We start from the raw sequence: 21,273 nt of genomic DNA, 5'->3' as shown, positions 1-21,273 counted from the left end.
CATAAGTATGTAATTTTAATTAAGCAAAAGCCCAAAAGTCCCTCCCTTGAGCTATCTTTCTCTATTTATAGGCTCAAGGAGGATTACATGAATTTGTTACAGATATTCTCTCCTAATTAATCGGATAATCAGCAATCATAGGAGATAATCTCGGGATTGACTTTGATTCACCCAAGATCATATTGAAATATGCGGAATGTACGACCATGCTGGTCGTAAGAAAAACTCAACCGCCGCGCCTGTAATGTCTTACTGGTCAATACTCTAACAGAACTCTGCTAGGTGTCAGCTACGTATTCAGAAATCGCCTGCCACGTCATCCGTGCCTATTTTTTGGATAACACTTACTCCTCTTCCACCAAGCCCATCACTCATCTTACATTCAGGAACTCACTTGACTAATCCTACGGAGTATCGAGCCATTGTTGGAAGTCTCCAATATCTCCTGGTAACAAGACCTGATCTTGCTTATTCTGTCAGTAAGCTCTCTCAATATATGCACAACCCAACAACAGACCATTGGACCTTTGTTAAGTGCTTATTGAGATATCTTCGCGGCACCATCAATGACGACCTTCAAATATATAGCCAATCTCCCACGAGCCTACATGCATTTTCTGATTCAGATTGGGCCAGAAATAAAGATGATTTTTCTTCCACAAATGCTTATATCATTTATCTCGGGCGCAATCCAGTCTCATGGAGCTCCACCAAACAGAAAATTGTTGCAAGATCCTCGATAGAGGCTGAGTATAGATCAGTGGCACTCACAGCAATAGAACTCAACTGGTTGTGCTATCTTCTCACTGATCTTGGTATACAATTACCTTGTTCTCCTGTTATTTACTGTGATAATGTTGGTGCAACACAACTATGTTCTAATCATGTGTTCCACTCACGAATGCAACACGTTGCTCTTGACTTTCACTTCATCTGTGACCAAGTTCAGCATGGCATCTTGCGTGTAGCTCATGTGTCGTCCCAAGATCAACTTGTCGATGCTCTTACTAAACCACTTTCGCGTGCTCGTTTTCTTTATCTAATAAACAAGATTGGACTCCTCTCAAGCTCCATCTTGAGGGGGCATAATAGAGGCCACATGTGCACTGACTTAGACTTAGTCTTGATTATTATTTCAAACTTCATTCTCATTCAAAATTGTAAATCCAAAATCTTACAAACATTATTGGTGGAACTTTAACAAACATTTGGTTCTGGAGTTGTATTTATATGTGATTATCATAAATGAAAGACATACATTTTACTCCATTATTCTGTCACAGCATAGAATTCCCCTAAACTATTTTTTATTATTATTTATTTTATTTTACAATGAATTGTACAAAATTTCCAATTCATTGGGTACTATAAATCAGGCCCATATTTGGGCAACTTTGTGGCAAGGCTTATTATTGTGTTGGTCCAGATCACTTCGTTCGTTTGGATCATGTGGGCCGAGGCCCGATTAACTTTCAAAAGCAAAAGAAAGGCATTGAAGCTTCTTCTATCTCAAAGCCCGCGCGCCAAGCTTTTCCTAAACTCTCACTGACTCACAGGGACTGAGCTCAAGCGCCGCCGGAAATGTCTGCCACCGTCAGCAAAATCGAAACCATCGAAGACTTCGTAAAAGTTCACGGTATCCTTCTGACTGCCTCGGGATTGCCGTCTTCGCTTTACCGAAAACTGTTCGAGAAGCTGTCATCGGAGACATTCGATGGCGGCTCCTTCTTCCAAATCGAGCCCTGCGAGGAAGGACCTCGGAGGAAGCTCGTCCTCACATCGGATTCCATGGCTAAGGAATCAGACGTCTTTCTCATCGATCACGCCTGGACTTTCCGCCTATCCGATGCCTATAAACAGGTACGCTTTGTCATTTCTCTCATTTTCCCGGACTTGTTTGGTTGCCGAGAAAGAAAGGCACCATGGTAGAAAATTTAGAGAATAGTGCTTCATTAGTCTTATTAGTCTCCTGATGTCGTATGTCAGTTGCTGGAAGTGCCTGGATTGGCGGAGCGAATGGCTGCGATTATGTGCGTGGATAATGATTTGAATTCCTATACGGAAGATAATGAAGTGAACAATGAGAAAAAGAGTGTTTTCGAGATTATAGAGACTGAACTTGGTGCTGCGAAAGAGAAGGGTAATGGTCCTGTGAAGTGGCTGGAGCTTGAGGAGCTCGACATTGACGACGATACTCTATTGTCGTTGGATTTAGCTAGTAAATGTCCGGTGAGCAGTAGTGGGCGATTTTCCTATTTTGATAGAGACGTCGATATAGGTGGTTTTCTAAAGCTCACATGCCTTTGTTCAGGATCTACTTGCTCTTAGTTTGTGTGGAAACAAGATTGAGAATATAGATGTTGTGGTCCAAGAAGTTACTAAGCTCAAAAACCTAAGAGCTCTCTGGCTCAACAATAATCCGGTTGTACTAAATCGGTATGATCTAGAAGCTTTGCTTTGCTCTGCTTTTTTTTAAAAACAAACAAAAAATAAATAACAGTTTTTTCCTTTTCACTTCAGCGGAGATCAGTTAGCAGATAAAGTTCTGCAAGAATTGCCAAATTTGGAAATCTATAATTCGAAATTCACTCTTAATTATGGTGAATGGGCATTGGGGTACTGCGGAGATGTATATGACAAGGAAAATCCAGGAAGCGGCAGACCTCAAGATGACCCTCCACTGCAGAGAATCACCTCTCTTGACCTTTCACTTAGAAGTATTCACAATTTGATCAATAAGGTTCTACATTGTTTGCATTTGATATTATGTTTTCTTTGTAAAGATCTCTATTTCATGTTCCATTTTTCTTTGTTTTAATATTTCAATTGCACAGATGAATATTATAATCTTGTATAGTGGATAATACTGGTTCTGACTGTGGTATGCTCTCCCTACACCAACTTTTTTTCCAGGCATTTTCACCTCTTCGCTTTCCTTCTCTTTCATACTTAAATCTTCGAGGGAACCCATTGGAACAGAACTCGGACTTACTTCGTGTCTTAAATGGGTTTCCTTGCCTGCAATCATTGGAGGTAATTTGAATTGGCTATGATATAGAAGGGGTTTTGTAAACATTAAATTTTGAGGATTAGATTAAATAGACTTGTTTTTTAGGTGGATATTCCTGGACCCCTCGGAGAAAGTGCTGTGGAAATCCTTGAATGGCTTCCTAATATCTCAATACTGAATGGTGTTATGGCATCAAAAATACTAGGAGATGAAAAACAGGTGGTTGATACAAAGCTACAACCACGTCTTCCTGAATTTGCTGCTGATGAGCCTCTTGCTGATCGTGTTTTGAATGCAATGTGGCTATATTTAATGACGTACAGGCTTGCAAATGAAGAAAAGATTGATGAGACCTCTGTCTGGTATGCATTTGAGGGTTATAGAACAGGTTCTGCATTTTGCTTACATCCTGGCTGTTGATTGTATGTGAACTGTAAAGCCATGTTATTTTTCATAACGTCTCTCATACACAAACGAGTTTTGAGTGTTCAAAGATTGAATATGGAAGTCTATGTAATCTATGTAAAGTTTAGGACATTTTCTCGGATAATAATTTAGAGCATATAGTTTCGCTGATACTTGAGTTGACTTTGCTTTGTTTTGGAGTAATTTATAGGTATGTGATGGATGAGCTAGGTTCAGCTTTGCTTCACAGCGATGAGCCAAACTTTAGAGTGGCTCCTTTTCTCTTCATGCCAGAGGGGACACTGGCATCAGCTGTGAGGTATAATCTTTTATCTTTATTCTTTTGCTTTACTGTTTTGTCATATAGATTCATAGGATAATCTCCTCATGTCATTTACAAAATTATTCCACTAAAGCACGTTTATGTTTTTCGTGTGATATAAATCAATAGAATAATCTGGATTCAATAAGATTATTTGGTCTACATTTAATAGTTCTGGAAAATCTCTCGAAATTTTTAGACCATGCTTTGGCTTTGCTGTAAATAGAAATAAAGAAATTATTATACTTACATGAATTGTTTCTTTTACACTCAGTTTTTCTATATTGTGGCCAACCCATAATGTTGAGAAGGGTGATGAGTGCACCCGTGATTTTCTCTTTGGCATTGGGGAAGTTAAACAGCGTTCTGCAAGGCTTACAGCTTGGTTCCATACGCCAGAGAACTATTTTATCCAAGTACTTTTCCTTATTACACCAGAGAATCTGTATGGGTCATCCTTTAAAACTAGAACTTAGGGCAGGATCTGATGTTATCTTTGCATTCATTAATGCAGAAGTATAAGAGATACTGGAATAATGTAAAGTCGAAAAGGTTGTCTTTTCCACCTATACAGCCATGTCCAACTAGAAGTCTGCTTCGTAATGATGGATCTGCTTTACACGTTTACACGGACTTACCTTATGTTGAAGAATTTTTGACCCGTCCTGAGTTTGTGATCAGTATGTACTTTATTATGCTTAATTTGCACTCAATTCAGTTTTTTGATTCTCCTCTATCTTGCAAGTATGGTATTGTATTATAGTATTATTGAAATCTAGTTGAATTTTGCCTTCTGTGACTCGTCTTAAGCTCTGACAAATCTTTCTCTGCTTTTATCTTTTGGGGGTTGCTTAAAGCAACTGATGTAAAGGATGCAGATATCATATGGACAAGTACGCAGGTGGATGATGATATGAAGAAGGCTACTGGAATTACAGAGAATCAATTCGTAAACCAATTCCCTTTTGAGGCTTGTCTTGTGATGAAACACCATCTGGCAGATACCATTAAGAAGGTTAAGAAACTCACACTCCATGGTGTCTGTCTTGGTATTTCACTCTTCAGTGATGTTAAACTTAGCATTATTGTTTGACAGGTGTCGCAGGTCTATTTTAAAGATTCATCTCTATTTGATATATGCTTTTCTATTATTAACTAGTAAGACTAGGGGATAGCGGATCCTATAAAGAATGATCCTCTGATGGAAAATTATTTTTATGCCACCTCGCTCTTTCTTTCCCTCTGTGAACTTACAAATCAAAATTGTAAGCTTGCAACTGTATTAACAGTTTTACTTTCCAGAGTAGAAAGTGAATAGATTTGGCTTCTGCAATTCAGTAAAAGTTCATAACATATTTCCTCTTGTGATTCTTATTAATTCCAATTTCTTTTTATGAACAGGCACATGGTTCTCCTGAGTGGCTGCAGCCCACTTATAACCTTGAAACAAATCTCTCTGAACTTATTGGGGATTATCTTGTGCGCAAGAGAGAAGAGTGTAACAATCTGTGGATATTAAAACCTTGGAACATGGCACGTACTATAGACACAACTGTCACTGATAATTTAACTGCCATTATCAGACTCATGGAAACTGGACCAAAGATATGTCAGAAGTATATTGAGAACCCTGCTTTGTTTAATGGGAAGAAATTTGATATTCGGTATGTAGTATTAGTTCGCAGCATGAATCCCCTTGAGATATTCCTCTCAGATGTTTTCTGGGTACGTATGTTCTCAATGTTCACGATAGCCTATGTCAACATGCCTTCTTTTATTTTATTCCCTTAGTACTATCCTTAAAAGGCTTGTTCAGGAGGATACTTTGATTTAATTTTCAGGTTAGATTGGCAAACAACCCATATTCTCTAGAGAAGCACAGTTTTTTCGAGTACGAGACTCACTTCACTGTCATGGTATGTAGTCATAGTTCGTCCTTCTACAATGATTTTTCTATGCATATCCTCCACTCATTTTGTTACGACTTTCAGAACTATCGAGGAAGTTTCAAACACAAGAACACTCCAGAATTTGTGAAAGAATTTGAACAAGAACATAAAGGTATTATCGTGTTGTTCAAGTTGCCAGTCTTCTACTGGCCTTCACCTAAAAATATATAAAGAACCATAAGATTTTCTCTTTATTTGGCTACTATATAGCGTTGCATCTCTATGTTTTCAAGTTGATTTCCGAGTGTAATTGCAGTTAAATGGTTGGATATCCATGAAAGAGTAAAAGGTATGATCCGCTCAGTCTTTGAAGCAGCTGCATCAGTACATCCAGAGATGCATAGTCCAAAATCAAGGGCCATTTATGGCGTGGATGTCATGCTTGACAGTTCTTACCGGCCCAAGTTATTGGAGGTTTGCATTGAATCAATTTCATCTACTAAGTTATTCTTTATTTTTTTTGTTACAACTTATCTTCTAGTCATTACATTTGCTCCCTTTTTTTATTTATTCTCGGTCTCTTTTCCTAGGTTACTTACTGTCCCGACTGTACAAGAGCATGCAACTATGATACAGAGGCCATACTTGGAGGGGGAGGAGTAATCAAAGGTCGTGACTTTTTCAACGTCGTCTTCGGTTGTCTTTTCTTGAACGAAACCACTCACGTTAGTCAAGTTTAGTCGAGCCTTATCATATTTTCAAATGTAACGATTGGGGTGACCTGGATATTTTGGATATTGATTTATGGTGGGGTGGGGTGGGGGAAGTCGGGTTCAAATGAACTTGTTTAGCGAATAACATTCCTTTATAATTTTATCTTTTTTCTTGGAAAAAAAAAATGATACACACATCACACTGCGGAAAAATGGATTGAGTCATTATGTATTAATTCTCATTAGTGCTACTGCGCCAGTCAAAAAAATGACTTCACAAAATGATATATATACATATGACCGGGGCGGAGCCTTCATGCTCATCTTCAGAATCAGCCTATCTTTTCGTTTTTTAGCATGGAGAAGACCTCAAATGATTTAAGCTCTTTTTTGGTCAGCTGGTTCGGTTGATACCTGTGGTTGTTTAGCGAGTATTGAAATCTTCTTTTGTAAGTCAAGATTTGACATTCGCTCCACCTCCAATGCTCTCTCAAGCTTTAAAACATAAAAGAACAAATAAATATTAAACACAATTAATGGGGACCATATGTATAGATATTTATAGTAGTTTAGGAAGCAGTTAAGTGGGCACCTTTGCTGCTCGTGTACTCCATTCTCCTAAGATGGCTCTTAATCTCTCGTTCTCTTCTACGTACTGTAATTGATGGTATAGTCAGCGCAGCAATAAAATCTTGCCATTAAATTTTTAATACATGTTATAAATGTGTATATGTACTATGTAATAGGTCCTTGGTCATGTATGGATGATACTTTAGCAATGGGGACATTATAGGGAGCCACAGCTTTGGTAATACCTGATTGTTGGTAGTCCGCACACGTTGAATCTCAGTGTCCCTTTCAGCTAACAAAGATCTAGCCAGCCTAAGCTCCGACTGTAGTTGATTCATCTACAGCATAAAACATATACACCACTTTAGTTTGACCATGTGAAGTTTAAGGCCCACGATGTAATTTCAATCATTTCACAACAACTCAATTAATTGTCCAACTTAGATGACATTAATAACCCCGCTGCAATTGATTAGAAAAGGGAATAGCATTTGACAAGGATTTCATTTTCAGCAGTAGTTTAGGAATCTGAATTCTACAAATTCAGAAATCCAATATGTTTGGAATCATCCAATTTCAGAAAACCCAGCTCTCCCAAACTTTTTTTTTTTTGGGTATTAAAATTACGTTTACTTGCTCATAAAAACATCAAGAGTACCAGTTATTACCTCAGCAGAAAGCGTTCTCAGTTCTTGATCACGAGCTGCCAATAAATGGGCAAGATCAACCTGGAGAAATATGTACAATATTTCAGCATCAATGAAAAACATAATTCATTGTATTGCATAGCTGTACAAAATTTTCAAGAATAATATATACAGAAGGATCACCATCACTACCTGAGGTGTGGAACCATCATCAGACCGTTCATACTTACTTAAGCACTCTTGCAATCGAAGAATCTGCAATGAAATAATTCACTTAGCTAGCTTATCAACAGAATTCAGTTTAGAAATCTTAAGCCATGAAATAATTTATCAAGACATCATCCCACTGAACAAGCAAACAAGCATTATTAGCTAAGAAAGGATAACTATGATCTATAATATGTATTACATTAAGACAACTAGAAATTACAAGATCTGTTGCATGACACACCTCTTCGCTCAAAAAGTGAAGGTTTTCACGTTGGTACTGCAACAAAGCCATTTGCTGATCAGAAAGCCGACCAGCATCATAATATCTGGAAAACACATACGATCAGTGATAGTATCATATTTGTTTAACATATAAATACATTTTAAAAAGTAACACATGCTTCTTGAGTGTGATTTACTTCCAAATGGTACTAAGGATCCCTATACAGAGAAAAGTAACTACTTAAATAACCAGAAAATTACCTCAAACCTTCCAATGAACTTGATGGTTGAAGTGGAGAGTACAACGACTTCAAGACATCAGGTTGGGAGTTTAAAGAGTTGTACTGGTGCACATAACCTAGAAGCATCGACATGGGACAAAAAGACAAAAGAATTTGATAACAATGAACATGATATTGAAACATTACTATGAAATTTCATGCCCCAATTGAACTACTAACAATCCAAAATAAGCATATAACTCACCAATATAGAGACTAATAAATGAACCTGCACATATTGCTTCAACTAGCATAATGATTCTGCAAGTAATACAAGTAGTCAATACAATAATGAAAAATATTTATCCTAGTAACAAAACTTTATCACGTAAATCAAACTTATTCATTTAAAAAGGTAATCAGACTCTGCATTGCAGCTGGTAGTTTATACTATATATACCTCAATATAGCAGAGATAGAGAGAATACTGGTGTGAGGTCTCCAAACCATTACAAGTAGCATTGCAGCAGTTCCTAGCAGAAGCAATACACACTCATAAGCTTTAACTAGAAATTACAATTTTCCTTTCTGTAAAATCATTACAACCTTGGATGCTTAGCATAATTTAAAATCCTTTACAGTATCCACACACATAACATAAAACAGAATCGCACATGTAGATTAATGAGATAATAATTGGAAACAACAAAAGGTAAAGAGGGACATACCATATGCAATAGTTGCAAATGGAAGGCGAACTATATGCTTCAACTTCTGGCTAAAACTATAATAACCCTGCATACCAATACACATCCCATGGTTAACAAACAAGGGAAAATCTTTTGAAAATGAATGATATTAAAAAACATGATTTAAATTCAACACTACAACAGAAACAATTTTAACCCAGGTTTAGAAAATTCAATTTGTAACTTTATCTTTCTCTCTAAGTATGTCCTCGTGTACGAGAGAGAGAGACATATTAGAAAATGAGCCAGGAAACAAACATTGTTTACTAGTTAGAGCCTGGAAACAAACATTGTTTGCTAGTTAGAAAGCTTACTTGTAAACGTATTTTTTGAACCTGGTATACCAAATACTGTTGAAAGATTCCTGAAAACAACAAAAGACTGTCTTCAACATTTCACCCCCAAAACTAATTGCATTCTCACCACCCCCCTATGATATTTGAAAAGGGTATAAACTGGTTCAAAGAAAGCAGTCATAAGAAAGCACAATCTTTCAGAAACAATCAATCTACGCATAAGAATAGAAAACTAGGGGTACAAAACCTGTAACGGCTAAAAGAACAACAGCGCAGCTGCAAAGTAATTGCGAAGTAAATCTCTGTATAGGATGAAATATCCATGGAGCTGCGATTGCCAATGCAGCATAACCTGCCTAAAATTGAAGACGATCAATCTAACTAAAATACTTATGTTATAATGTAGGTACCTAATCATGTCACTTAAAAAAAATTAAAAAGAAAAAAGGTTCTACTTGCCAATAATAAAAAGTAAACCACACTCCCGAAGATGCTTCTAGACTTGCGGTGACCGAACAAAGGAGCTTCATGCAGTATATCTAAAAACCTAAACCACCACAATTTAACCATCAAAATTCACAAATTGAACCAAAATAAACGAAATTTGTTTTCTAGGTAGACATTGAAACAAAAGCCTTAGCAGCTATAATCACCAAATCTTAGCACAGGTTAATTACATCATATCAGAATACGAAGTACACCACAAGAAATTGACCAATTATTCTCAAAATTCGACCGAGATATACGAGATCAAGTTCTGTGCGAATCTTAAGCTAAAATCATAATTTTTTTTTTTTTTTTGGCGTGGTAACTTACAGAGCGTTGTCTTCACGAGATGTAGAAGCCAATGGAGTTTGTCTCTCTGTTGCCATTGTTGTCTTGTCTTGTCTTTTTTTTCTTTTTCCTTTTCTATTATTTTTCCGTGGAACCGCTTCCCTGTAACAAGAACAACAACAAATCTAAGGCATTATTCGTTTTAGTCTCGCCTTTTTATTTTATTTTTTAAAAAATTATATAAGACAGAAGACTCCACGAGACACGAACCCACTTAAATTTTGCAAGTGATGAATTTTACACCACGATTAGAAATTAATAGATTTATACCATTTTTTTATTTTCTGATTACAATTTACCATATACAAAATTTTAAAAATCAAATGAAAAATATTATAAAGTATTAATGCTAACGTAACGCCACCTCAGTCATGACTCAGCGAAGAAAATGTCATAAATAGATGGTCAGAGATTTTACTTAATAATTGGCTTTATTTTATGAATTTGATATTATTTTTAAAAAATAAGATATTAATATAAATTAATGATGTAATATTGTAATATTTTAGTTTAGAACAATTGCTACAAAACAATCATTGTGTCCAATAATATAGACCAACCCATGATCATCGCATTATAAATGCTATGCTCTAATTTCTGAGCTAAAGGGGCTTGCATAACATAATTGGAACACACATAGAATTCTAGTAAACTACTTGGATCTTAGCTATTATAAGATCATTCTTAACTATTCAAACTTCTTTTTTTTCTTCCTAGTTGATTTTCTTAAGTATAACTTATTAAATTCTAATTTTTTAAAATAATTGAATATTAATACATATTATTAATACATAATAATAAAAATAAGAGCTAATTCGAAAACAACAATGATTGGAGCAATTTAGTTTTATGTCTTATATATTTTATTTTAAATTAAAATATGTGGCACTTAATACTAAATTATATTAATAATAATAATATTATGTCGTGTTAGATACTAGCATTTGTTAGTATAGTTAAAACCTAGATATGTAATACTTTTATACTTTCAACAAAAAAAATTATAAAATCTAAGAGCATCTCCAATATAATGATATATTGGCCATACATTGCTAAAATATAGCTCACTTTAAAAAATTCTTGCTCTAATAATGTGTCAAAATTCACAATATAATGTGATGCATATATTGTTTTATTTACTTTTATGTTATTTTTATTATTTTAGTTCTTTATCTATATAGCATTAAATACTAAGCTTTTATCTTATTATTTTATTATTGTTTTTTAACTATCAACAATAAGAGATAAAAGAAAATTATTACCTTTTGTATATTTTTAATAAATAATATTAATAAAATATTAATTTTTCCATCAACTTTTACAATTATGCATTGGAGCATAGTGTTAAAAATTGTATCAAATATATCCTTGATTTTTTGTGCGAAATATAGCAAAATATTTACATGACAAAATTGAGATGGTATTTTTCAAATAAAACTTAAAACAAATGTAGATCTGTCAGTATCATTTTGGGCTTATACACAGTACGAAGGATGAATGCAACCCAGTAATATCTAAATGGGCCAAGTGAGATCCACGTAGAAAATGGGCGATTCCACCTAAAGATCGGTGAAAGAAGCTGGAAGACATGGAACATAACCCTAATGCGGTGATCGTCTGATCTCTCTCTTCGATGAGATAAGCCCTGTTACTGTTGTTAGGACTGTTCTTACATCTGGAGCTGAAAAATGTTCCCATTTTTTGCGCTATCCATGGATTCCACTAGTTCCATCAACATTTTCAGTCGATGAATTGTGTAAGGGACCGGCCTTCAATGGTTAAGTCTTTTGCCTTGCCAACGTTAAAAGTTGGTACCTTGTCGTTTCCATGAAGATTACAGAATCGAAAACAAAACCTAATTCGAAATCGGCTCGAGCCAATAGAAAATCTGGTTCTTCACAGAAAAGGATTGTGATTGAGAATATATACGAGAGTAGAGCCGAGCCTAATGATGGCGCGGCGGTGCAGATGACCCTTTTGTTCTTTACAGCCCGTCCCTTCTGGGTTCGAGCCTCCAAGATCGCCATTTCTCACTTTCATAGCCTAGTAGCTCACGGAGGATCTCGCTCACGGCCATTCCACGATAAGGAGGTAATATCTTACTCCGAGGCCTGGTTTGTGAAGGTTGTTTATACTCTTTTTGTTCGCTCTCCATCACTGGATTCTTGCGTTGGTTATCTTAGTAAGAATTTAACATCTTCAATTGCGTTTGAGGTCATTAAACGGCTAAACAATCCGAAATTGGGTTTGAAGTTCTTTGAGCTCAGTAGGGACAAGTTTAGTGTCAATCATAGTTTTAGGACTTACAATTTTCTCATGAGGTCCCTATGTCAAATGGGTTTTCCTGATTCGGCTAAATTTGTATTTGATTGCATGAGGACTGATGGTCTCTCACCTGATAACGCGGCTATAGAGTTTTTGGTTTCTTCGTATGCACAAGTTGGTAAGTTAGACTACGGCGAGAAATTGCTTGACGAGCTTCAGTGTGATGAGTTTAGAGTGAGTGCATTTGTTTACAATAGTTTGTTGAACGTTTTGGTTAGACGAAATCAAGTTAGTGAGGCTGTTTGCTTATTTAAAAAACATAAGGGCTCCCATTTTCAACCGGATATTTGGACTTTTAATATTATCATTCGAGGCTTGTGTGGAATAGGAGAAGTCCATACCGCTTTTGGGTTTTTGGATGATATGGAGAAGTTTGGCTGTTCTCCAGATATTGTTACATATAACACAATGATAAGTGGACTGTGTAGGACTAATCAGGTTGATAGAGGTTGCAAATTGTTGAAGAAAATTCAAGCAAGGAGCGACCTTTCACCTAATGTTATAACTTTTACATCAGTCATATCTGGTTATTGCAAATTGGGTCAGATGGAGGAGGCTTCTGCCCTTTTTGACGAGATGATTCATTCAAACATTAAACCAAATACGTACACTTTTAATGCTCTTATTGATGGATTTGGTAAGGCTAATGACATGGCATCGGCGATTTCCTTGTATGAGAAGATGCCCTTTTATGGTTCTCATCCGGATGTCATAACCTTCACTTCTCTAATTGATGGCTACTGTCGAGCTGGGCAGCCAAACCAGGGTTTGGAGCTTTGGCGTGAGATGAATGCAAGAAATGTGTCTCCAAATGGGTATACGTTCTCTGTTCTTATTCTTGCTCTTTGCAAAGATAATAGACTAAATGAGGCTCGTGATTTTCTGAGACAATTAAGTCAGAGTAATATTGTTTCAAAATCTTTTATGTACAACCCTGTGGTTGATGGATTGTGCAAGGCCGGTAATGTTGACGAGGCAAACAGGATTGTGGCAGAGATGGAGGAGAAGAGATGCAACCCTGACAAAGTGACTTTCACCATTCTCATTCTTGGGAATTGTATGAAAGGGAGGTTGTTAGAGGCAATTGGTGTTTTCAATAAAATGTTGACAATTGGATGTGCTCCTGATAAGATAACTGTGGATAGTTTGGCATCATGTCTCTTCAAGGCTGGGATGCCTAATGAAGCGATTCATATTAAAAGAACTGCTGTTGAGGATCCAAATTTGGGTGTGTCATGTTTAAGAAGTAGTCATTCGTTAACAAATGCTGAGATACGATTGGCTGTATAATTGAATGGCTTCCACAAAAATGCCTGTTCGTTCTTGGTCTTCAGGTGGAAAAATCCTTCCAAAGTATTACCAAGTGCAATGCGTCCATTTTGTAGTGCACACAGACAAAACCAGCAACTCAGTAAGTACTACATCATCATGCAAATTCCCATACGACTTCCTTTATTCTATATCTTGTAACTTATTTGTTAAAGTGGGGAATCCAAGCAAGTAACTTTGTTATCTAAATGAATCTCAAGAAATTAAAATATATATATGTTCAAATTTGCAGGGTATGCTGCAATGTGAGCTCCTTAACAGACTATTCTTTACAATTTCTGGATTGTTAATTCATCCGTTTTCTTCCTGGATTGCAGGTGAGTGTCTACCTTGATGTTGATATAGAAGTGTGACATACCTGGTTTTGGACAATAGATTTTTTGACACTAAGATGGAGATCTGTAATGCTCTCTTATTCAAATAAGATCTCCAACACCAAGGATTACTTGAACAGACCCACCTGAACAGGGCCTTCGGGAATCACACAAAATGACAGTAATCACACATAATACTATCCGACGCATGTAGCATCCTTCAATTTGTTTTTTTCTGGTAATTTTATTACCATTATATTTGACTAAAGTCGAAGTTCAGATATTCAAACTGCTGAAAAGAAAGGGTTGTTCTGGGAAAGATGGGGGAAAAGTCTTAGCTGGACCAACATTTTTGTAATAAATTTGTAGCCTAGTATTTTGGCCTTCCTGATCGGAGTTGCTTTTGACTCGATGTAAACTGTAATTTAACTAGTTTTCCCCCTTCTCTTTTTCGCTTCTTATACATTTTCTCAAATGGTGTACAGGATTGAGTTACCTAAATAGTTCTAACCAAAGAATTTCAATTTTTGGGGCAGAAATTCTTTTCATTTCTTCATCCTCTTTTCTTTTCTTAAATGATGTACAGGATTGAGTTACCTAAATTTCTAACAAAGAATTTGAATTCAGGGCAGAGATGAATAAAGGAAAGGTAGTTCTATTGACACTTGTTTTTTTCTCTACTTTTCTTTGTTATTGATTATTTATATATATAAGGTGAGACTACAATTGAGTCAGTTTTTTTTTGGCTGCACGTGCAGCTAGTTTACTATTTGGTTGCCTAAATAATTTTTGTTATGCCGGTCTATATTGTATGCATTATGTAAATTTACAATAAATTTGGATTTAGAATAGTTCGCTGTCCTGAAAATAAGGTTCAAACAGTTGAATTTTACACTCGCATACAAAAGAATAGACGTGCAATAAGTTGTTTAAATTTTGTTTTCAGCATTGTAAATTTTTCTTTTTGAAAATTTATCGGATGTCTTAAATAACTACAATGTACAACATGAAAAGAACAAAAAAAAAATATTGAAGTACCAAAATGAGCCACTTGACTGCACCAATGTAGCAAAAAAAGTGACAACACCGAAGTGGCTCCCTATATGCAAATTGACATAAATATCTTCACACAATATTAAAAAATTATTCACTTACCCCTACTATTTAGTATAATACACATCAAATATTATTAATTTTAAAAAATCAAAATTTTATATTAAAAATTCAATAATTAAGAAAAATTCTTTTTAATTAAAAAAAATTTGTTCATAATAAAAAACGATTAAAAAGAGTGAAGAAATTTTAAAGAGATTTATTTACAAAGCAGAAAAGAAAAAAGAAAAAAGTAGGTTCTAACAGCTTATAAAAGAATTAGTCGACCTCTAGACAAATAATCATCATTTTAATAAAATAGCTATGTATTATGTTTGTTCGTGTTTTCTTCAAGTGATAACATGGTCTTAGTGGGTAGTGTCATTCAATCCACTAAGACCATGTTGCAGAGATCTTATTGTCATTTCTGTACAAGCGGTAAATAGATTTATTAAGATGTCGCCTAAACATGAGATACTTGTAGTACTAGAATTCAAATTTTTTCAATAAGATCGTGGGCTTATAAACTTCGTACTGGGCCCATTGACACGCAAATGGGGCCAAAAGCCTAGCTTATGGGAAAGAAACATTAATTTACATGTAATTTGATCAAATTAAAGGAATATTATTGTAATCAACTCACATTAATGATCTTAACCCCATCAACTACCTATAAATAAGATCCAAACTTTAGTGCTGCCTAAATCTTTAGAAAATTTGAGTTTTGCAAGTTCTTTCTCAATAAAATTAACACGTGGACTATGATTAATTAATAATTTGATCCATATAAAATTCATTATTATTTTCTTTGAGTTTCATCATTTTATTTGTAGGTATCCAAAGAATCAGTCAACATGTCAATTTTTTTTTTTGTGGCAGCATATTTAAAAAATTTATTTACAGAATTTAGTATAAATTATAATAATAAAGTTTACTTTTTATTTTTTTATAAAATAATATAAACTCCAATTTAAAAATAAATTTAATTAATGAAAAACCTACAAAATATATTAATTTTTAATAATTTCTATTAAAAAATGAAATATTTTTATTTCTAAAATTTAAATATTAACATTAATTATTATATAATTAGAATAATATTTTAACCAAAGTTTTTGACACAAATGAAGTTTCGATAGAGAATATGTTCAAACTAAAACATCTCTTCTTAAAGATTGCGTTTATGAGACAAAAGCAAGCAAATATTGATTCATTATAACCATTAAAGAATTTACACAAGATTTAGGTTTTTTTTCAAATTACATACATTCCAGAAAGGCCACATAACAAGAACAGTCTTGGATCTTATTTTGTACATAATCAACCTAATTATTTCCTGTAAAACATAATTGGTGAGCGGGGTCCCTCTCTAGCGTTTAGGAGCTAGACCACGACAACCCCAGTCCACATCATTCACCACCCATCCAGGGCCTACTATTACTTCCAAAGTGTGCCAAACTCACTTAGCGACAACTGGGTATGACGCGCAAGTTGAAACACCTACATTATAATAAATCATCAGTATCATCAAGATATTATGGCTGAGAAGGAATTATATCAACTTTACACGCAAAAAGCTAACATCAATACGTTTATTCAGTATGGAATCTGCCTTTAAAATGTCGTTTAGTCATTATGCTTGTAACAAAACAAGAAATGGACAAACCGATGAATATGGGACAAAAGAAAGGCTAGGAGGCACGGTGAATAACTTGCGTTCTAATTTGGCAGCAAAACGTGGCCAAAGAAAACTTACCGCACATATTCTTTCCCAGCTCCATCTTAAAGTAGCCATTGTCACCCCAGCTTGCACCCCAAGAATTCTTGATGAGCCAGTATGGGACTCCGTCTTCCACTCCATACCCAACTGCGAGCACAGCATGGTTCACGTCCTGCAATAAATTTCAGAGAATTTAGTAAAGCATTCGTACAAGAAATTCAGAGTTTGGTTTTTTGGGGATTGCCAAGATGACTGATCAAAACAGAGGTGGTGTAATCGATGTATGTGTATTTCACAAAATAAAAATTAAATGCCACTCTACTATTCCCATCTCTCGAATCTAATCTTGATATATTTAGCAGAATATTTTGCAACGTAATAGACTAGGTCATTCAGTCCCCCTTAATCAAAACTCACCATGGGAGTGTTGCCACATGTGTCACTGGTGAATACTCCTTTCTTGTAAAAACGGAAACCACTCACTACCTCGAATGCCACGCTCACTGGCCTAACAAGTCCAACTGCTTGCTTTAATTCATCTTCAGCACCCTGCAATTGTTCATATGTTACAACAAGAAAGAAAAGGAAAACAAAAGCTAGCTAGAGGATAACTTCATTCGAAAAAATAGTAAAATAATTTATAAAATTCAGACGGCCCTTACCAGAGTGATATTGACGGATTCCACCACTTGGATACCAACATTCTCTGATGAGAATTTGCAAATACCATTTTGTCCGGTGTAAGGATAAGCTTCTTCGGTCTCAAGTCCACCATTGTATTTAATATATTCGAAGGCTTGGGATGGTAATCCACCATGGCATCCAAAATTGTTAAAAGCTCCTGCACAATCCACGAGCTGCTGCTCGGAGAGAGAGATGTCCTTCCCGAAGGCCTGTTTATAGGCTGCCTCAAGAGCACCCGTTGTGCTGTAGAAATCATTTGTTAAAGCTAAACCATTAATATGGTCATACTAAGTTTTTCTTGAAACCAAGAGTTTTCAAATCCAAGTTCAAACTCACCTGAATGTCCAGCAAGATCCGCAGTGGCCTTGATCTTTAACTGGGCTGACTATGTTTTGATGTCTCCAGTCTTTCTGTAAACATAACAAAACTCATCTAGGTTACACTTTAACTAGACAAGATTCGCAGTATAGCTAAATAAAGTAGCATATCCACTTCATTGAAACAACATCATTAAAATCTAGACCAAATCTAACTTAATCACTAAGATGCAAAGTCCCCTGTAACTTAAAATGGTTCCGTAGGCAAATTATTTGTGATTGGTGTATAAGTTCACCAGACCTTTGAATTTGACTTGATAATAGGGCCGCACACAAGCATGTCTCATAGGGAAACACGAGATAACACCAACTAAAGATGGGGTATCCTGTTAATCTGGCTAAAGTTTAGTTGGATAAAACGTAAAAAGGAATAGAACTGATAGATATAGGTACCGTTTCAGGAAGAAGAGCATCAGAGAGCTTGTGGTTGCCCTTTAAAGTGGCAGAGCAGTTTTGAGCAGCTCCCAACCTGTGTCGTCTGAACTCTTCCCAGGTCCAATCGGCAAAATCTGTGATTTCACAATCCACATCAGCAAACACAACCCAGCAAACCAAACTTCAAAAAAAAAAAAGTTGTTAGCGGGGGTGTGTATCGTCTATGTAAGCTGAAACTCAAACTTATGGTATCAGATCAGTTTTATTTTTTATTTGTGATGATAGCTTGAGTAGCAAACATGGTCAACAGATCTTCTACCTACCAGTATTAGAAACTCCTAGCCGTCTAATCATCAAATCTATTCTAGTTTAACACATGTATCTATATAAATAATAGATTTAAATTACAGAAAAACGATAATAACAACAAAAAATTACTTACGATTCACAGCAAGAGTGTAAGGCAAGCCCTTCTTGTTTGTGGATTTAATCAGCTTCCGATTCTCCGAAAAGATCCCAAATCGATGCTTCATCTCCTCAACTGTATCGTACTTCTTTCCATACCTTCAAACCAACACCAATATATTTTACACCTATTCCACTCTGAATCAAAACAAACCAAATATATATACATATATGTGTGTGTGTGTGTGTGTGTGTGTGTGTGACGGTTGTGGAAGGAGGATACTGACCTGTTAGCAAAGCGAGCGAAGGAGAGAGCATGGCGCGTGTTACCGACGACGTTAAGGACCTGAGTCTCGAAGTCGCGGAGACGGTCAGAGACCAATCTGATGGGGTTAGACTCATCGAAGGTCGATCCGGCGACGGCGATGGCCAAAACGAGGAGTACGGAGAGTAGTAAGCTCAACCGGGCCATGGGAGTTTCGTGAGACACTCTCCTTCACTTTCCGAGAAAATAGGGGAAATTTACAAGTGTCTGAACTCTTCAATTTCTGAACTCATTCATTGGCATTTATTGGGCTAGGGAGGGATACAAGGCCCAGTTGGAGTTTGCCACGTCACTCGTTCACTTCCTTGGTTTTGTCTTCTGTTTTTTTTTCATTCTTAATCCAAATGTGACGTATGAGATGACTTATCGTATGTAGAATTTGGGATTCCATCCCATTTAAGTAAATTGGAGATTCTTACTTCGAGCAAAAATACAAAAAAAATAAAATTGAGATTGTTATGTTGGGATTTTTTTGGGTGGCGTTATTTGTTTAGGAACTTAATTTATAATTTTTTCCCACTATTTGTATACATCTCTTATTCTATCTTTGTATTTAATTGTTTTGTTAATTTTAACCCAATATTACAAATATTTAATGTAATGCTTATCTAAACTAATAGTACAATACATATTTAGTAGTTCTATTAATATAAATTTAATATTATAAAATGTTATTATTATAATAATAACATATACTAAATAATATTAATTTTTATTAAATTTTTTATCATTTATATTTAAAAAGAAAATATGTTATTGTTGACGCGGTTTTTCACTAACAGTATATTACGTAATTAGCTAGAATAAACTAGTGCTTAAAGATAAACTGTAATAAGAATAATAACTCTTATGGGTGCTTAGAATGATATAGTGAGAACACTCGTTCCTTTTTTACGTGGTTCGGAGGCTAAAGTCATCATAGTCAACGAGTCGATATTATTACTGTATATCTCTCTATATTTTGGCAGAGTGTTTGCATTACAGAGAAAGAAAGCCAACCATTTTTCTATCCAAGGTCTTGGTATTTATAAAAGAACTATCTCAGAATAGGTGTTGGGGTCATCACGTGAATATACATCATTTTTCTGACCTGTCTTCTATAAATGATGAATATTACAATATATATTAAGCTAATGTCTAATCATTAGGTAAAAATGACCATGGGTCTCCTGGCATAATCGGACACGTGATGTCTGACCACGCACGTTTATATTACGTGTTTGAGAATTCAGGGATAAACGGACATGCGATGTCTGATCACACACGTTTATATATAACGTATCCAACTTAATAAACTCTTGGACATGGCAGATGGTCAGAGTACTCCGACCTGAATACAACGCCAACCCATGCCCAGGATGTTGTATTTTATATCTATCTCCAACTCGTGTCTTAATGCTTCGTATTCCTCAGCTCGTGCTATTACCTAGGGAGTCACACTGCCTGAGCAGAGGAAATATCAACTTGTGGGTCCCTTAGTATTGTTTCTAGCTAGCCAGTTGTACTCGAGTTGCATAAAAGACCTGAGCTGAATATCAGGGCGTACAGTTATATTTTTTTATTATATCCTATATAGATATATATATATATTCATATTAAATAATAACAAATATTATAAATACATTATATATAAGAAAGTAAATGTGTGTACAAATAGTATGACTATAACTACATAAGAAAGTAAAATAACATTTATCTTCTATCAATAATAAACAATACATGCACCATATAGCAACTTGTGAGCCAATGCTCAGCAAAAAAACTTAAACATGTTTATAAGCAGTTAATAACATATTACAGAATCATAATTAGCATGCCTAGCAGTAATAACCCTACTCATGCATGCATTCAATCCAGATAAGTGACTATGGAGTCACACCGGGGCTCGTTGCCCTATATAAGTGACTGTAGAGTCATCTTGGGCTCATTGCCCTAGGATAAGTGACTGTAGAGTCACCCTGAGGCCCATTACCCTATCCTCTATATAACTAGCCTTAGGGCTGGCTAAGTGTGCCTGACGCTTTATTTTCCATATGACCATAGGGTCAGTCAAGCGTATACCACGCTCCCTGATAGGTCTAACCATATCGGTCTGCGTTCAGCGCGCTATTGCCGCCATTGACTTATAAGTCAAGTCTTTCGCCCAGCACTCAACGCGCTACTGTCGTCCTTGACTATAAAGTCAAGCCTTTCAATCAAATAATACAGATAAGCTTACATCATATATCACAAGTATGGA

At 35.6% G+C, this 21,273-nt stretch overlaps 4 protein-coding genes across 5 annotated transcripts; 2 read left to right on the top strand and 2 right to left on the bottom strand.

Moving 5' to 3' along the window:
• Window positions 1-1,536: 1,536 nt before the first annotated feature.
• LOC133797301 (uncharacterized) lies at window positions 1,537-6,507 on the top strand. The gene is made up of 15 exons (XM_062235163.1): window positions 1,537-1,860; window positions 1,987-2,229; window positions 2,312-2,436; window positions 2,521-2,740; window positions 2,914-3,033; window positions 3,116-3,372; window positions 3,627-3,734; window positions 4,012-4,153; window positions 4,252-4,417; window positions 4,595-4,752; window positions 5,139-5,462; window positions 5,579-5,653; window positions 5,729-5,798; window positions 5,943-6,100; window positions 6,217-6,507. The coding sequence occupies exons 1-15, from the start codon at window positions 1,582-1,584 to the stop codon at window positions 6,364-6,366; spliced, it is 2,595 nt and encodes an 864-aa protein (XP_062091147.1). The 5' UTR covers window positions 1,537-1,581; the 3' UTR covers window positions 6,367-6,507.
• A 35-nt stretch (window positions 6,508-6,542) lies between these two features.
• On the bottom strand, window positions 6,543-10,226 carry LOC133797302 (protein FIP1). Its single transcript, XM_062235164.1, has 14 exons — window positions 10,071-10,226; window positions 9,710-9,801; window positions 9,502-9,606; window positions 9,273-9,322; window positions 8,938-9,004; window positions 8,670-8,742; window positions 8,475-8,530; window positions 8,250-8,346; window positions 8,008-8,092; window positions 7,749-7,811; window positions 7,578-7,637; window positions 7,155-7,247; window positions 6,932-6,994; window positions 6,543-6,834 (listed from the first exon to the last, which is right to left on the bottom strand). The coding sequence occupies exons 1-14, from the start codon at window positions 10,124-10,126 to the stop codon at window positions 6,718-6,720; spliced, it is 1,077 nt and encodes a 358-aa protein (XP_062091148.1). The 5' UTR covers window positions 10,127-10,226; the 3' UTR covers window positions 6,543-6,717.
• Window positions 10,227-11,676: 1,450 nt separating this feature from the next.
• Window positions 11,677-14,604, top strand: LOC133797300 (pentatricopeptide repeat-containing protein At2g06000). 2 transcript variants are annotated; one of them, XM_062235160.1, is made up of 2 exons: window positions 11,677-13,824; window positions 14,060-14,604. In XM_062235160.1, the coding sequence occupies exon 1, from the start codon at window positions 11,916-11,918 to the stop codon at window positions 13,701-13,703; it is 1,788 nt and encodes a 595-aa protein (XP_062091144.1). In that variant the 5' UTR covers window positions 11,677-11,915; the 3' UTR covers window positions 13,704-13,824; window positions 14,060-14,604. The 2 variants fall into 2 exon arrangements, with proteins under 2 accessions (XP_062091144.1, XP_062091146.1); XM_062235162.1 differs by having other exon boundaries at window positions 13,975-14,604.
• Window positions 14,605-16,344: 1,740 nt separating this feature from the next.
• On the bottom strand, window positions 16,345-19,264 carry LOC133797299 (pro-cathepsin H-like). The gene is made up of 8 exons (XM_062235159.1): window positions 18,997-19,264; window positions 18,747-18,868; window positions 18,323-18,438; window positions 17,889-17,962; window positions 17,531-17,795; window positions 17,286-17,417; window positions 16,905-17,040; window positions 16,345-16,648 (listed from the first exon to the last, which is right to left on the bottom strand). Exons 1-8 carry the CDS (start codon window positions 19,179-19,181, stop codon window positions 16,608-16,610), a joined length of 1,071 nt encoding a protein of 356 aa, XP_062091143.1. The 5' UTR covers window positions 19,182-19,264; the 3' UTR covers window positions 16,345-16,607.
• Between the last annotated feature and the right edge of the window lie 2,009 nt (window positions 19,265-21,273).

This window comes from Humulus lupulus, chromosome 8 (genome assembly GCF_963169125.1).
Source record: "Humulus lupulus chromosome 8, drHumLupu1.1, whole genome shotgun sequence".
Lineage (NCBI taxonomy): Eukaryota > Viridiplantae > Streptophyta > Magnoliopsida > Rosales > Cannabaceae > Humulus > Humulus lupulus.
The sequence above is the reverse complement of the archived record's forward strand: the minus strand, read 5'-3'. Positions and strand labels throughout refer to the sequence as shown.